The 16132-nt window shown below is 37.9% G+C and overlaps 1 protein-coding gene across 2 annotated transcripts; it reads left to right on the forward strand.

The window, feature by feature from the left end:
- The first annotated feature begins 528 nt into the window (after positions 1-528).
- LOC108678303 (dnaJ homolog subfamily C member 16) lies at positions 529-15600 on the forward strand. 2 transcript variants are annotated; one of them, XM_018166681.2, is made up of 16 exons: positions 530-1015; positions 5084-5150; positions 5584-5789; positions 6635-6785; positions 6955-7084; positions 7597-7688; positions 8021-8109; positions 8733-8934; positions 9177-9447; positions 9929-10340; positions 11042-11165; positions 11768-11874; positions 12270-12474; positions 13215-13259; positions 14539-14622; positions 15046-15600. In XM_018166681.2, exons 1-16 carry the CDS (start codon positions 870-872, stop codon positions 15184-15186), a joined length of 2472 nt encoding a protein of 823 aa, XP_018022170.1. In that variant the 5' UTR covers positions 530-869; the 3' UTR covers positions 15187-15600. The 2 variants fall into 2 exon arrangements, with proteins under 2 accessions (XP_018022171.1, XP_018022170.1); XM_018166682.2 differs by lacking the exon at positions 13215-13259 and having other exon boundaries at positions 529-1015.
- The last annotated feature ends 532 nt before the right edge of the window (positions 15601-16132 follow it).

Genomic DNA, 16132 nt, shown 5'->3' on the forward strand with positions numbered 1-16132 from the left:
CTTTTTTAGCTTGATTTCGAGCTCTGGCATACAGGTTATAATCAGACTCGCTGCGAGTTCGTAAATAACGCTTGTAGGCTTCTTTCTTGGTCTTTAGCTGAGTCTTAACTGCACTGGTCATCCACTGGGATTTTTTGACTCCTCCAAGCGTAATCTTGGGTACATAGGCATCAACATAACCGTCATAGACATAACCGTGTCTTTGAGAAACGACCATGAATCAGCCACATTCATGTCCTTAATACAGTCCGAAATATTCGCCGCATTCACTGTTTCACGGAGTTTATCGTAGTCGCCTTTCGCAAAGTTCAAACGTTCACGCTTCCGAAGCGTCTTTTCTGCACAACACTTAATATTGAAAAACAATGATTGGTGGTGGCTTTTGGTTGGGCTTTTGCCCAACGGAGTTGCGAGTTCAAGACCGCAAAATACTGTGAATGTTCTGCGATGTTAATAATCGGTGACAGGCCTACGGCCTGCCAAACGCTGAAACCGCTAATATTATCATTTTTAATTCAACTTGTTATTCCGAAATTCTTGCAATATTTTGATAGTTTGGTTAATTGTTCAGATCGATAGCTTAGCATAAAGTTCGATGAGATATAATAAAGTATTGAGCATCAAGTATTCCACCGGTATTTAATAGCGATAGTAACATTTTTTTAACGAACTTCTGCGCCCGATAGCTGCGTTATGTCTCACGGTGACACCTGCTGACAACATGCCTTCATAGACGTCTTTTAGAGTATTGACTGGAGTCGATAGATAGATCTAGAATCAGCTGAGATTTTTGACTCTAGTCACTAGGTACTCGATAGCCCGTAGTCGGTACTGTGTTGTATATTGTGTTGCACCTGCACAGAAAGGCAATGAATTTTTTAGCAATATGTATATATTTGAATCTGTTTATTGTATCCTTTGCTCGTATAAGAGATCCATATAGTATTCTTGGAGTGGATAAACATGCAACAACAAAAGAAATCAAGAACGCATACAAGCAACTTGTCAAAGAATGGTAAGTTGGAATGGATAGATTTTTTTTTAGTATTATACCATGAAAACATGAAACTTTTTGTAGGATTTTTCTTTTCAATTTGCTTGGAAAAAGTTTGTCAGATGATCAGATCCATGAAATTTTTTTATAAGCCAATAAAAGAATAATTGTCTACATTTCTGAAATGTCAAGAAAATGTTAAACCATTGTTGTTGCAAAACTTTTGTCAACTTGTATACAGACCCTTGAGAAATTGAGATATTACGGCTCCCATTACTCCCATTATCCCATAATGGGCCTGTTATTGGGCCAGGCCGCCAGCATAGTGGCAAAGCAGAGAGTTTTTTAGACTCTCCCTCAAGTTCATTTTTGAGTCCTATAAGTAGACAAGCAAAGTATCATGGATACCAGCATTATCATACATAAGAAATTGGTTTAAATCTTGAGTAAATGAGGAGATTAAAAATGAACCGATTCTAAAAAATCTCTGGTTTGTCACTATGGCCGCCAGGGCAGGGCACAGAGGCAAATGAGAAAATTTGTTATTGCATAGGTAGGTGCTTATCCTCAACTGTGAGTTCATTTTTGTGTGATCACTGCCAGTGCCATGTACTGATCATACTGATGTAGGCCTACCGCCTATATAGCTAAGTATAGCAATCTGGATTCTGGAATATTGGGTCAGAATTTACAAGAAATTTTAGGTAGGGTAAACGCGGTATATTCCAACATCGTAGGTAATTCCATCACCTCTCCAGCTTTTCCTTTATATTAAGCTTTGTTTTAGTTCCATGTGTTTGTTGATGGTTGAAATGGTGACGTGCCAACAACAATGAAACGTCACAAAATGTTGCCATATTTATTTAAAAGCCTTTAGAATGCAAACCTACCAAATCCCTATATTCCGACACTATGTGTGGCAATATTCGGCATGTGGTGAGGCGTATTCCGTCTGCGCTTCAAATTCTACTGATACGTAATGCCGTCATCCACGTGTTCGAATTCCGTTTGCTGTGTGAGCTGTATTGGAATACAACACGGCTTTGAATTAGAACACTAATGAATATTGAACACTACTTAATTATGCTTTTAATCAACAACTATTAAGCTTTTGATTAAGCAAATATTAATTTTTGTACATAGCTTGGAACGATCTGTGGGTGTCCAATTCAAGTTGTGACGGAATTAGTTTTCACGTGTCTAAATCCATTTCTCAACTTAATCATATATTCATTTATTTACCACTTGAAATCAGCAAATACAAGTATACTTAAAGGATTCCTAATATATTCACAGACGTATTTAAAAGTCTCAAACCATAATATTCTTCCTATACAAACAGTTATTTACTATTTGGTAGAGCAATGTCATCTGTCAAATTTGACACATTTTTCGATGATCTCACTGGGTAGCGTGCATTGTCTCTCTTTGGATCTCAATATTTTCCCGCTAGATGGCCAAGACTTAGTGTTTTGGCAGTAGTTCGACACGCAAATGTATGACGTCACCATTTCAACCATCAACAAACGCATGGAACTAAAACAAAGCTTATTATAAAGGAAAAACTAGAGAGGTGACGGAATTACCCACGATGTTGGAATATACCGCGTTTACCCTATTTTAATTTCTAAGCAAAAATATTCTAGTTATGTTTCTTTTTAATGAAATAAAATCATTAGGCCAAGGCTAAGAGCTGTAAAAACGTATAAAATTGATTATCAGCCCAAGTCCATGGTGGAATTCCAGGATATGGTTGATCATTCAGCTCCACTGCTCCTTCAGGACCACTGCCAGCCTGCCAGGACAGTTCATGGTGGGATTCTAGGAAATGCACATGAACATTGCTCCAACCCCCCTCAGCTGCTACAGGCAGTACTGTTGACTGGGAGGGGCATAAAGCAACCATGATCATGAGGACCAAGGGTGGTGCCATGCTTCTGGCGCGAACGCGCTAGCGGTGGGCCAGGGCGGTGGCCAGGCACAACACCGTGATCTGTCTGAGGCTGTAATTCAATTGGAGCTTGAGAAACTTTTTACGTTCAAACTTTACCTACTTGATTAAGTCTTTGCTGCACGATGATGCACCCTCTAACTCTGACCAACACTTCATTCATAAGTTCATAACAATTACTTGTTGAATTAAACCCGAAAACCAAACTATGCTTAACATTGATGGCTTGAGGACACAATTGATAAAGCAACACTCAAAAATATGAAGGCAAAACATTTTACAAACATTGTGGAAACATTAGTTGTAAAATTGTAATGTAAATATATGTTGTAAGTTTTGATGTGGATTTAAAATTGATGTACCTATGATTCTCAGTTTGTATAACTATCATGATATTAGCAATAAAATATGCTTAGATATTTACACTACCTAACACCCCTACACCTTGCGGAATACATTTGTTCTTCCATCTTTCTAATGTAAACAAACGGTTCCTTTGGCCTGATCTGTCTATCCATGTGTCGATGCAAGGACATCACTTTACATGCAAGTGTTTTGTTTGAACTGTAAGTGCTTGCTAATTTTTCAATTTAGTTCTTGAACCTTGCCTTAAAATGAAGTGTGAAGCAATGGCTATTAAATTTTAAAGTGAAGTGAGTGACTACGTGTTTTCTTGGTTACCGGTATTCAAGTCGATAAGACTGGTAGGCAAGGATTACGCTCCTGTCTCCATTACTCATGAGTGATGGCTGGAGCGTAACTTAAAAGTAAAAGTTAGAATAAATTTTTCCCTTGTTTTTCTACTTATAACAGTCTATATTTTGGCTTTATTATTTAAATATATTATATAAATTTACAAGTTGTTTCTAAACAGTGGTATGATTATGTAGATTTCATTGTGAATAGGCTAGTCACAAGTTGCAGTCTGATGGTAGGGGGTGCACCACCACCATCAAACATCATCACTTTCATCTGCTCAGCTGTCAAGCTTCAAGCTGTCACAGAAATGGAGCCAAGCCATGCGCAGTGCAATGCTGGGTGCACTCCTGTTTGGGTGTGGGTGCGCTAGTAAATTCCATAAGTAGATGATAGTTAAGAATGCATCTAGAATGGCACCATGACCACCGGAGCACCTAGTTGGGAAAAGTCCGCATTTTTTTCTGAAATATTGTGGCTCTAATATCATATGATTTCAGTAGGTATGCAATCTCATGGCTCTTATGTCACATATTTTTATTTATTGAAGAAATCATGGTTCACAAGCATGTCATTTCATAAAATTTTGAACTTCCACAGTCCGCAGTACTTAGTAACAGGCTCCTGCCAAAATATCATGCATAACAAAATCTTACCAACTAGTCAATCTAAAACGTTTAGTTGGACTTTAGAGATTGCATAGTTGTGGTTGCCTCTAAAGTAAAGGCAAATCTTATTGTTGCTGTTTCTAGGGTAAAATTAGAGATTTGGGGTAACATATGCACAGACATTGGCAAATCAGTTTGCAGCTTGTAAATAGCTCTTCATGGCCAAGATATGAAATTAACAGTTCAAAGAAATGGAACTACGGCTTGCAAATCCATAAACAAAAAAATTTTTTCCATTCTATACCTAACATTTAAAAAAATTCCCTGCCATTAACAACATCAACTTCAAGCTTCATGTCAGCAGCCTTATTTGCATTTCCACCATAAGCTTTCTGGACTGGGATTGTAATTTTGCACCATTTTTATTGAGTCAAGTGAATCAATTCACTATAACAGAAGAATATTGTAAAAAACATGCCTGAAACAGAAGGGAATAGTTTAGTGACAACCATTATATTTTTTGAATAAATAAATCATAGTTTAGGTTAATTACTTTTCATTCTATGTTGCCTGGTGCACAATTCTGTCTATAAACAATTTTGTGCTCTTCTAACAACTTTTTCCAGATATGGCGCCTCAATGCCATGATCTTTCGGAAGTATTTTCCAGTCTTTGGAGAAAACAGTGTGTATAATACAAAAGACAAAATTGTGTGTTTAATAGCTTAAGGAAGTGTAGAAATAGATAGAAAAACAATTATAACAGGGATGATCTTAATGGATCAATGTTTATTTCTATTTCTTTCAATAACAACATCATTTCTTTCAATTCCAGGCACCCGGATAAGAATCCATCTCCTGAGGCCCAATCCAAGTTCATTGAGATCAGTGAGGCCCATAAGGTATATATTTATATATAATTTTAGAGTGTGGTTTACCGGCTTCTTTGTAGAGTACGTACATGTAGAATTGTTAAAAACTTATAATGTTGTTATGGAAATTTGCTTATCAATTCATGAGTTTTGGTTTTAGTTTGAAGCCAATGATTAGCTTGTTGAAATGTGTAACATTATCATGTTAAGCTGATTCACCTCTTTTTGGCTACACTTTGACCTCACTTTGGTTATTGTATAAAAAATTTGTTTAAATTACAGTATCACAAACTTTTCATGAAAATAGTCCAACTATATTAAATTGATTGATTGATACATTTTTATTTATTATTTTTATTGAATTTTTCAAGTGCTTCTGTAGCTTTTTTAGAATGAGCCTATCACTAACTATTTTTTTAGGTTTCAAGTTGACAATCAGGTCTGATAATTTCATATTTTGCAGCTCCTTTCTGATCCTGAAAGACGTAGCCTCTATGACAAGACTGGACAAACGGACGACCAACCAAATTTCCGCAATCATGATGAGTTTTCAGCTTTCCACAACCAAGACCCGTTTGCCAGCTTCTTTGGAGGAGGAGCTCACCATGGCTTCAGATTCAAATTTGCTGAAACTATGAAAATATATCATGAGCAGAGCATCAATTTCAAGTGAGCTTGGAGTGCAGTTATAAGTGGTCAAAAATTAACATATTAATATTTGCATTCAAACTAAACCAAAAAAAAAAAAAAATCTAAAAGTTAAGAAGTTAAGGCAAATTCATTCTATTCAGCAAAATATTTAGTCAAAAATCATTAAAATCATTATGAAAGATAACTGTTTTTTTTTTTAAATTGGTTCTGTATTAAGAAGTTGTATTTATGAAATATATCTTGTGACATCAAACTAGAACCATATTGTTAACTAGAAATGCAGTTAAATCTGCTACTTGTATCATATGGCCTTCAAAATCTTGCAATAAGAAAATAAATTTATAGTCGCTTACAATTTAGTTTCCTTGGTTTTCCCTGTCACTATCAGGAAATTTCCCAGGCTTGTGCATTATACTGTACATTTAGCCTGTCTTTATTCATCAGTTGTTTGTGTAATTTTCAATTGTTAAGCAGTTATTGATATATTTTATGAAATAGAATCATACATATACAATGTATAGAACTGCTTTTGTGAAATTACTCCTATTACGTAACATTTAAGTACTAGACAAATTTAGATTTATATAGGTACCTATAGCTGATGGTATATTTAACTCAGAATGTTCTTTCTATAGATACTCTTTCATAGAATGTTTTATGTTTTGAATCCTGTGGGTGGGTTTTAAGATAACACCACGTGGTATGTACAGCAGAATTTTATGCAGAAATGAATAAATTCAAAATGTTCATAAAATCCTGATCAGTATAATTCTAATCCCAAATTTTATAAATTGTACCATCATCTTGTCTTAAGCTCTTCTTTGGTACCACACACCACACTTTAGTCCTTTGTATTTTTCCAGAACTTATGAAAATGTCATCAGCGGCCGTAGCCGCCAGCAGCCATACCTGCTGTTATTTTACTCAGATTTCTGTATGGCTTGCTCCCACATCGAACCCATCTGGCAGAAACTTGTTGAGGAGTTGCAACCAATAAACTTTGGGATTGCTACTGTAAGTATAGTTTATACCTCTGTTACCTGTACATCTGTAAATAATAGTTCAGAAGTTTCTGTTACCATTGTATTTATAACCTATAACTATATAAATTTTTCTCCCTGAAGTAGTACTACCTTCCTGACGATAATTTTTCATCTGATTGACTGATATATATGATCAACAGGTGCATGCAGGAAGAGAGGCTGAGCTTGCACGCAAGATAGGCGTGACCACCGTGCCTTACCTCATAATGCTTATGGATGCTCACCCCTACCACTACAGGGAGCCTTCACTCTCCATGGCTTCATCTCTTGGTCAGTTATCTACTGCTGTACTATAAACAAAAACTTGAGCACATTCTTAAAATATCTTTACAACTCACACATGACTCAAAAATGAATTGGAATTTTGTTTTTGTATAGCCAATTATTATGTGGATCAGCCTATGTCCACGAACAGATGGAGGCATAGCTACCAATAGTGTTGCTGACTTTTTTGCCTCTAATAGTCACAAATATTCTGAGAAAGCAAATGGCTTCTATGTTATAATTTACTAACATTTATATAAATAAGGGCAGATAACGAATAAGTGTAAGCAAGAAAGAGTTCGTTTTGTTTGTAATAATTTAGATCCAGGTGGAATCGAGACTATTTTACTGTATTGCTTTCTTAACATTTATGCATTTTTCACTGTTTTCAGCTGCATACATAAGTTTTGTAAGTCATTTTATTAATCATAATAATAGAATTGTTGCCACTCATAATAATTTATACTTTTATGTGCTTTGGTAAGTAGTACATCATCTTTGATGATCTTTGTTTCCAGAATTCATCCGAGGGCGTTTTTCACAGAAGCTTGTACAGCGTTTGGATGACTCCAACATTGATGCTTTTCTTGGGGGCTGGATGGACAACAGGGTCTGTACAATTTACCTTCTTTCCTGTAAACTAATTTGCACAGTTTAACTTTTAATTTGTTTGCAGGTATCTCAATTTGACGAGTTGATACTTATAAGATTCAATGCCAACTCCCGAGAAATAAAAACATATGTATGAGAATTATTCATTACCAGTGTCTATTACTTGAGATTTCTGGCCAGCTGTATCCTGTTAATCTCATAAATCAAATCTGTCTGTCTTATAAATCTTATTAGTATAAACCTTTCTACACTACGATCGTCCTTACAATATTCTTTTCGTCACTCTTGAATCTTTTGAAACATTAACCTCCAAAATTTGTAACTGTGCAGGTGCGTGTGGTAATATTCGGGCATTTGGATGTGATACGTCTGCGCTACCTAACTGTGGCCTGGGAGTTCCGCCAGAGAGCTCTCATTGGGTCAGTAAAGCCTTTCAGTTCATATTTATTACATACCATTATTTGCAAGGAAGCGTAACATTTCTTTATTGCAGGTTAAGTTGGTTATTAATAAGTTGACTTTCTTAACCCCATCCTTGGCAAAAACCTGTGAACTCGTTTCCACAAAAATGTAGATTTTTCAGCTCACAAATATTCGCGTCTAAAAGTTTACCTTTGAAAATTAGCTACACACGTATATACTCATCAATTTAAACCTTTGTTATAATGTTATAAACCTTTGTTATAGGTGCAAAACGAGTTCTCTCCGTGTATAACAATGCCACCAATATTATTCTAACATAAACATAAAAATTGTAGGCCAATATTAATTCTCAAATTCTTAATAACTTTTTTAGACATTCTAATTTCCATTTGATTTCTACTACTTTCATTGACCTGTGAAACATAACTGGCCTATTAAATACCTACATAACGTTCACAGGTATGCACCGCCAAGTAATACCACACTGTAATAACAACACTCGTACTGAACACCTGCCGTTCACAGGTGTGCATCACCATGTAACACCACACTCTAATAATAATATGTAACTCTTAATAATAATGTAATAACACTCGTACTGACCACATGCCGTTCACAGGTACGTGCAAATAGGTCTGCGGTCAACGGAGGCCGTGGTGTCACGGTACGCAGTGTCCACCAAGGTGGACACCCTCCTGGTGTTCCGGGAGGACGCGTCCACCCCCGCCGCGTCGGTGGCCATGGCCGACCTGCCCTACGCCACCATGCGGGACGTCATCTCGACGCACCAGTTCCTCATGTTGCCGCGACTGTCTTCACAGGTTATTAGTGTTGCACAGTTTCACAGGTTACTTGTGTTGCACAATTCCTTCGTTATTTTGTCCTGCTGTGCAATAGTTGAGCTGTATTGCAGTGATGGATAATCTCATTTAGCCCAATTAGTGATCAGATAATTGAATACTTATTTGATGCTAGTTATACGTTCGAAATAATTCCCTCTTTTAAAGGAGAACCCTATTTTCTACCACATGATGAATCACACTACGCACTCACTTCCTGACAGTCTGTATTCGAGGGGCTGTGCCCGGTCTCGGTCTCGCGGACTCGACGCCACTTCTGCGCGGTGTTATTCACGGAGAACTCGGCGCGGGACGACGAGGCTCGCGCTGCGCTGCGTCAGTACGCGCTCGAGCGTCAGCCGTCGCACGCCACGCACGACTCGCGACGCCCCGACCACCACAGCCAGCGCGCCGACACGCGGTACAGACACCTCGTCAACTACGCCTACATCTTCCAGGAAAAACAGGCGCATTTCGTCAACGCGCTCGTTGGTGGTGAGTGTTATGAATGCGGCTTATTAGCTATAAAGGTGCAAGACGTAATAAAAGTTCTAATTTCGTTTTTATTAATAAAAATTGGAGCTATTTGAAACAACTCCTCTGTGTTTTTTACACATGATTGTATGCGAGTGTATTTTTATCAATTTAATTCTGCTTAAATTTAATTACTACCATTATTGCAGCCCTCCTCCTGTATTTGTTATATATTCCGAGAAAGTGCATATCTTTACATGTGTTTATATTTGGCCTAATTACATTTCATTGTAAACTTCATCTTGTGGGTGATACTTTGCTTTGTTTTTAATTCATGGAAAATTCGGTTTTCAAATCTTATATTTATACTGATTTCCATCTCGTCCACGGTAATTTCATCATTGTATTTCTTACTTGTGTCACAATCTCAATAAACTATGATAAATTCAGCATACTTTCGCCGTGCTAAACAGAATTAATATCTGGTGCCTGAATATTTCAGTGTCGGCCTCGCCTTCTGAAGTTCACCAGCACGTGGCCATCCTGTGGCGTTCAGACAGTCGTCGTATCAAGTTCACGTGGGTGCCTAAAAGCTGGCAACCTGATGACGACAGCGACAATGTACACTCGTCACCAGAACACGCTTACTTGCGCTACAATACGTCGAGTTCTGTGTTAACTGCGTCGATTGAACGTCTCTTGACGACCGACGCTGCGTTGCCGTACGAGACAGAACTCCAGGAGCTGTTCGACGAACACGCCAACGGTATTTTGTGGCGCATCCTGACGCGGCTCTCACACTGGCATGAGGCGCTCTGGCAGAGTCTCAGTAAAGACGACCTCTACGTTGTGTTCTCTATGATGGCGACGGTTGTTCTCATCGTTGGTATTGGCTTCCTCATGCACTATAAAGTGTGGGTATACGCATTGTCAGATGGTCAGATAGTGATAGTGTATGCATTGTCAGATACGTACCAGTGCTTGCAATGCCAAGTGTCATTCTACTACCTTTGAAATATCATAATACATGATACTTTTTGTCACTAATTTAAGAATCCGCATTATTGTTTTTTTTCATATTATGATAAGACTTTGACACTGGTAAAATCCTGTTTTAGGTTATAGGTCTACGTCAGTCTTTTCGTCTGTATTATAAAAGACGTATTGATTTCCGAGCTCATACTTTAATTAAGCACTCAGATCATCTGCTGTATGTTCCATGTTTTTAACCTGAGTCATCGTAAAAACTAGTGCGTTGTGTTACAGTTTACACCAACATAACTCAAATGACTCGATTGTTCTATTGAATGAGACTGTAACAATTCGCTAGTTTCACAGTACATAAAGGGATTAATCATCTCTTGAGCTCCCGGCCAAATGAAGGCGCAATTCTATCTCCCGTTTACCTTCTGCAATGACAAGAATTCAGTATTAACTAGACCGACTCATTAATTGCTTTTTTTATGAAGCACTTCAAATGGTTTGTAAATATGAGTTGTTGTATCGCGCTTGCTTAGAAAACGTTTAGAAAGTCATATTAGGTGTCTGAAATTAAATTATAATTCTCAATCAGGTTGATGTGTATAAAATTAATTTTTTTAATACCTTTCTACAGAAAGAAAGAAGAGGAATACCTCGCCTCCAAAGGGGTTGACCTTAACCCCAGCAGCAGCAACTGTGCTTCAAAATCGCCCCAGTTACCCATCCATGAGCTGCGAGGGGAGACTTATAATGGCATGGTGAGCGATATTTATTGTTCATTCTCTGTTATTAGTATCATAATAATTTGTGTCGCACTTTAAAATAGCTTTTCGTGAAGCTGTACGACTAACTAGATAGCGCTACGCTGTGCGATGTTGGTTTGGAATCGTACATTTCATCAAAGAAGTCTGTCAACGTGAAACGGGCATTGACAGAAAAAAAAAATACCATCAGCTCTCCTATATTCAGTTGTCATTTTACATGATTTTGCTAAATCAACGATGAGAATCTTAATTTTGACTGGAAATTAGAAGTAATTTGCTGATGCTACTGACTGGTGTTCATTTTTGAAGCTAGTATCCTGGAACAATAATATTTTTATCTTTTGAGTCAGGAACTAAGAAACAGATTTATGTGCGTGATCGTAACTACGATAGATATTTTCATGCGCTTTTAGAGCTTTGATTTGCTCATGCTAACGTACATTCTTCAAGTATATGACGTTCACTGTTGTGCCGACGAATCCTGTGTTCCGGAACTACCTAAGTCAGTGGGTATGAATTGCTTTCATTCCTCGTGGCTTATCTTTCAATATAAAATATCTGCAAGCATATAATTAATGTTGAGTTAATTGTTACAGGTACGTCTACTGAAGCCAGGATGTCGCACGATTGTCCTTCTCTGCGATTCTCACACCAAACCTAAGCTCATGCCGATGTTCTACAAGAGCTGCTGGCCCTACAGGAGGTTTGTGGTTTCCTCACTACTCCGCTTAAGCAATATGAAGATCATATTGATCTATTTTGTCCATCATAAATCATGCTTTATAGATAAAAGTTGCTCTTGAGTAGACATTTTAGCCCATTTTAGACTTGGTCTGAGAAACTAACTGAGAAGGTTTATTAGATCTTACTTTCATTTTTACTCTTCCGTGCCTCTTTTTCTCTACTTCTGTAAACAGTTTTAAGCGAATTCAATATTGTAGATCTCTTGTCAACTATAATCGAAATAGCAGTTCCTGTGCTGAGAATAAGTTCCAATTTCTTGTCATTTGACAGGAACAAGACGCTCATGTTCGGTTTAATCTATAATGAAAACAGTGTTGTGTCAAGAACAGGTTCTTATAACTGTTCACTTGACAGGAACAAGACGCTCATGTTCGGTTTTATGAACATGGAGCGACACTCTGCCATGGAATGGTACAAAAGAATCTTGTTGCTGGGTTTGCCTGAACCTCGAGACCTGAAAATAAACCCCAAGAATACCATCGGCACCGTCATCGCGCTCAACGGCCACAGGAAATACTACTGTCTCTACCACGCCAAGCATCCTGAGGATACACGCAAGGTGAGTTCCATTAATTGTGTGCAGGTATCAAGGTGGATAAGATTTATGCATGATGAGTAGTACGAAATTTGTAAGTGTTCAGGACGATAGACATGTGCAAGGTGAGTAAAACGTAACATAAACAATTATTTAGAACGATGTGATCTTTGCAAGGTGAGTAAAGCGAAATCTATTCAACCTGATAAAATCTGGTAATCTTACAGAGAGCGCTATGTGCATCTGATGAGTAGAACTCAGTCTAGCTACCATTAACTAGCACAATAGAGCCATGCACGGTAAATATTCTTCACTGAGAATTATTTAAAATGCACAAATTTTCTCGAGCACTCCGGGAAAAACTATGAAGGCGTTGTTTCTCAAATCGAATCTAGTATACTACGGGTTTGACAATAAAATAGGTCATGTTGATGTCTGTGCGTAGATGATGACATTTTATTCACCACTGTTTGTATCTTGAAGTTGATACAGTAGTTTATAATTTGCCACTGTACTTTGTTATCAGCTTTCAACATGTTGCTTTATTGATTTATTATTTGTTCAATTTTATTTTATATTCTAGCTACGTAGCAAATGCTATATCTCTTTTAATTCCGAATTTTAAGAGTAATAAATTGCTTTTTCCTTCCTTGCCCGTAAATTTTTTTGTTCAATTTCATTATTCTTAGCCTTGATTACTGTTTTTATTTGCACATTCACTCGTAGAAGATTCTTATTTTATTGCACTGCACCGTCTCCCACAGACGGACTACTTATACGCTGAAGGAGATGGCCAACTTCGTAGACGCGTGAGTTGTTCACAGAGTTTCCTATACTTCTTACTGGGCATTAATAGTTTATTAAGAAAAATTACATGAGTCTTCAATGGCAATGACAACATCACGTCGTAAACAAGATGAATTGCCATGTCGTCGCTTCCTCGGAAGTAATAATTAAGGATCACCAACAAGTGATGAAATTTGCAATTGGCCTAAACGAAGAGACACTTATTAAAATGCTACGTTAGCGCCTGCTTGAAATATAAAGGGCGAAGCTGAAAAGCAAGCGGTATCCTGCATACATAACGATTAAACCCCATAACTAATACCCAGACTCGGGACACCTCATGCTCTTCGGTGATGACAGGTATGAACAACGCCGTACTGTCAAAAATAGTTGCGTGTTTGTAACTCCATCAGCCAATCACTAACGGCCTTTTAAGCGGAATCCAACATTCAAAGCCGCTACATGCACTTGTGCGAGTTTTTATAGTACGTCCCCTGGGCCTGCATGATCCTCACGCACCTAGGGTACAGCGACGCGGTCTAAGTCCGGAAAAGTCGCACAAATTAATTTACATTATTTTGTTGCAAGACGTGAGATGTGCCACATGTGTAGTGACAGTTAAGGCGTTTTGTGCAGTGAGAAACATCTAAAATCATCAAGCTGGCGATGCGCAGAGCTGGGGAAACTACATGACACCCACTAGAGTGAGTTTTTTTTTATGAAAAAAGAGAAATACCTCGCTCCTCCAAGTTGACAGCGACGCTTCAGTAAAAAACAGCCGCTCTTAAGAAGTCTCTAACGCACCCGTATGACAAAAGGGTAGAAACAGTTTCTGTTAACCCAATTAAAAAAATACTTTAAAAATCTAAGCAGAAGGCAATGGTAGCGCCGTCGCAGTGTGGAAAACATCGAATCAAATTCTGTCGCATCTATTGATACACACAAATATTTTGTCAAACAGTCGCCACTAAAGTCGGAATTTGGCATTAAAATCACACATGCATCCAACGAATTACCAACAGTTTCTACAACTTGACGTAGAAACAAGTAATTTTACCTATTTATTCGCACTAGAAATAGCTTGATCGCTTCAAATATGGTTGTATTTTGTTCTTATTTGCATCTTTTCCTTCGTTTAATATCAATATTTATTGACATTTTTAATTTGAAGTTCACGTAGATGAAATTTTCACGCATGGCTATCCAACAGGCTGCGCAAATTTGAGTGTTCCATAGTTATTTTTCCGACGATATTCTCTGTTGATTTTCATTTTCTGATTGATTTTCATTTCTTTTCTTCAGCGCCAGGATAGCGACAGCGAATCGGAGACATCGGGAAGCGACGTCGAAGTCGGCAACAAGAAAAAGGACGCAATGGGCACAAACGTGAGTGTTGCCTACCTATGTGTACTACAATAGATGCAGTAGGCACGAACGTGAGTGTTGCATAAGATTGTCATCTCCAGCAACACGAGGGCTTGATTCTCGTAATGAGCATAAGCTCGTGCTATCAAATTAAATCTCAACTCTTGTCAAACGAATGAAATAGTATGCTGATTTAGAAAACTGAATAGAGCTTTTATATTGCACCAGTATCAGTGTTCAGCAGTGTTCATCAGTTACTGTCTTACTGATCAAAATGTCACTACTTTTTTTTGTAATGATTCGACCTCGCATTTATCATTTTTCGGCAATGGTCTTGTTTTTTTTTTTTGCAATCTTTTGATTAGCGTTCAGAAGTCGCTGCTGAATTGCTGTACCAATAATAATTTATTAACCATACACAATTTTCCCCTGCTTGTTGCTCAGAAGCCCCTGCTGAACTACTACAGTTCGGTGCTGTTCGAGGAGCAGTTGCTGGAAGGCTTCAGCAATTGGCTGGACCGCCTGTTCGAAGGCTCGACGCACCGCTACGCCATCAACTATTGGCCGGACTGGCCTGGCAAGTAATGAGCTCAAGTCATGGTCATTTATTCCTCAATCTCTGGATATGGAAAATATTATTGAAGAAGTGCTAATGAAAGACAATTTGGCTATGATTTTATTGTTATCAGCTGATACTGACATGAAGGCTGAGTGAAGACGTGACGCTGAGTGAAGAAGTGAATGAACCGGGCAAGAATATGATGTAACGAAGTTATCTGTTATGTTCATCTATTTAGCTATCTCTGGGTAATGATAATGTAATTGTTATCAGTTGATTCACAATTTGACAATTAATGGATGTAGATAATATCTGTCGTCGTGGCAAGCATTGCGAGAGACGTTGATAAAATCGGCAAGTAAAGTGCCATAGTTAATCGTTTGAGACCAAAGTTATAGAATAGAAGTGTCGGCGTTGAAGAAATTGGCCCATGGCCTGTTGCTGATTCTTGAACTTTTCGTGACTTGATTCACAAGGGATCCGGCCTTTGGAACCCGATCTTTCCATAGCTGACGATTGATTGAGATAGCTGCTGGACATATTGCCTTGGTATGGGGATAACAACTGTTTTTCTTTGGAAAAAAAACATCCGATTGACTACATGGACAACGGATGTAATATTGACAAGCAATGATGGAGGTTACCGTTACAGTGGACCTTCAAGATTTGTGAGCGCAATGCAATGTATTCCGACGTTGGTTGAATAATGATGAAAGATTAATAGAATAAATTTGGTTTCACTCATGTGAGTACGTGACGATCTACTTGTAAGTAGATAGGCAGTGGATTGTTTTGGTCGGGAGATGTTGTTGTTTTCCCTGTCGTTTCAAGTACAGTTCTAATTTTTAGTTGCGGATGATTTTCAAATAATCTGCCATGAGGTCCTAAGCTCGTAGTGCTTAGGAGTTTGCGTAGTTCTATCTTGCATATTTTTTCCCTTTCCAGCGAGGAAATTCTAAAGCTTCTCTTATA

This window comes from Hyalella azteca, unplaced genomic scaffold (assembly GCF_000764305.2).
Source record: "Hyalella azteca isolate HAZT.00-mixed unplaced genomic scaffold, Hazt_2.0.2 contig8735, whole genome shotgun sequence".
Taxonomy (NCBI): domain Eukaryota; kingdom Metazoa; phylum Arthropoda; class Malacostraca; order Amphipoda; family Hyalellidae; genus Hyalella; species Hyalella azteca.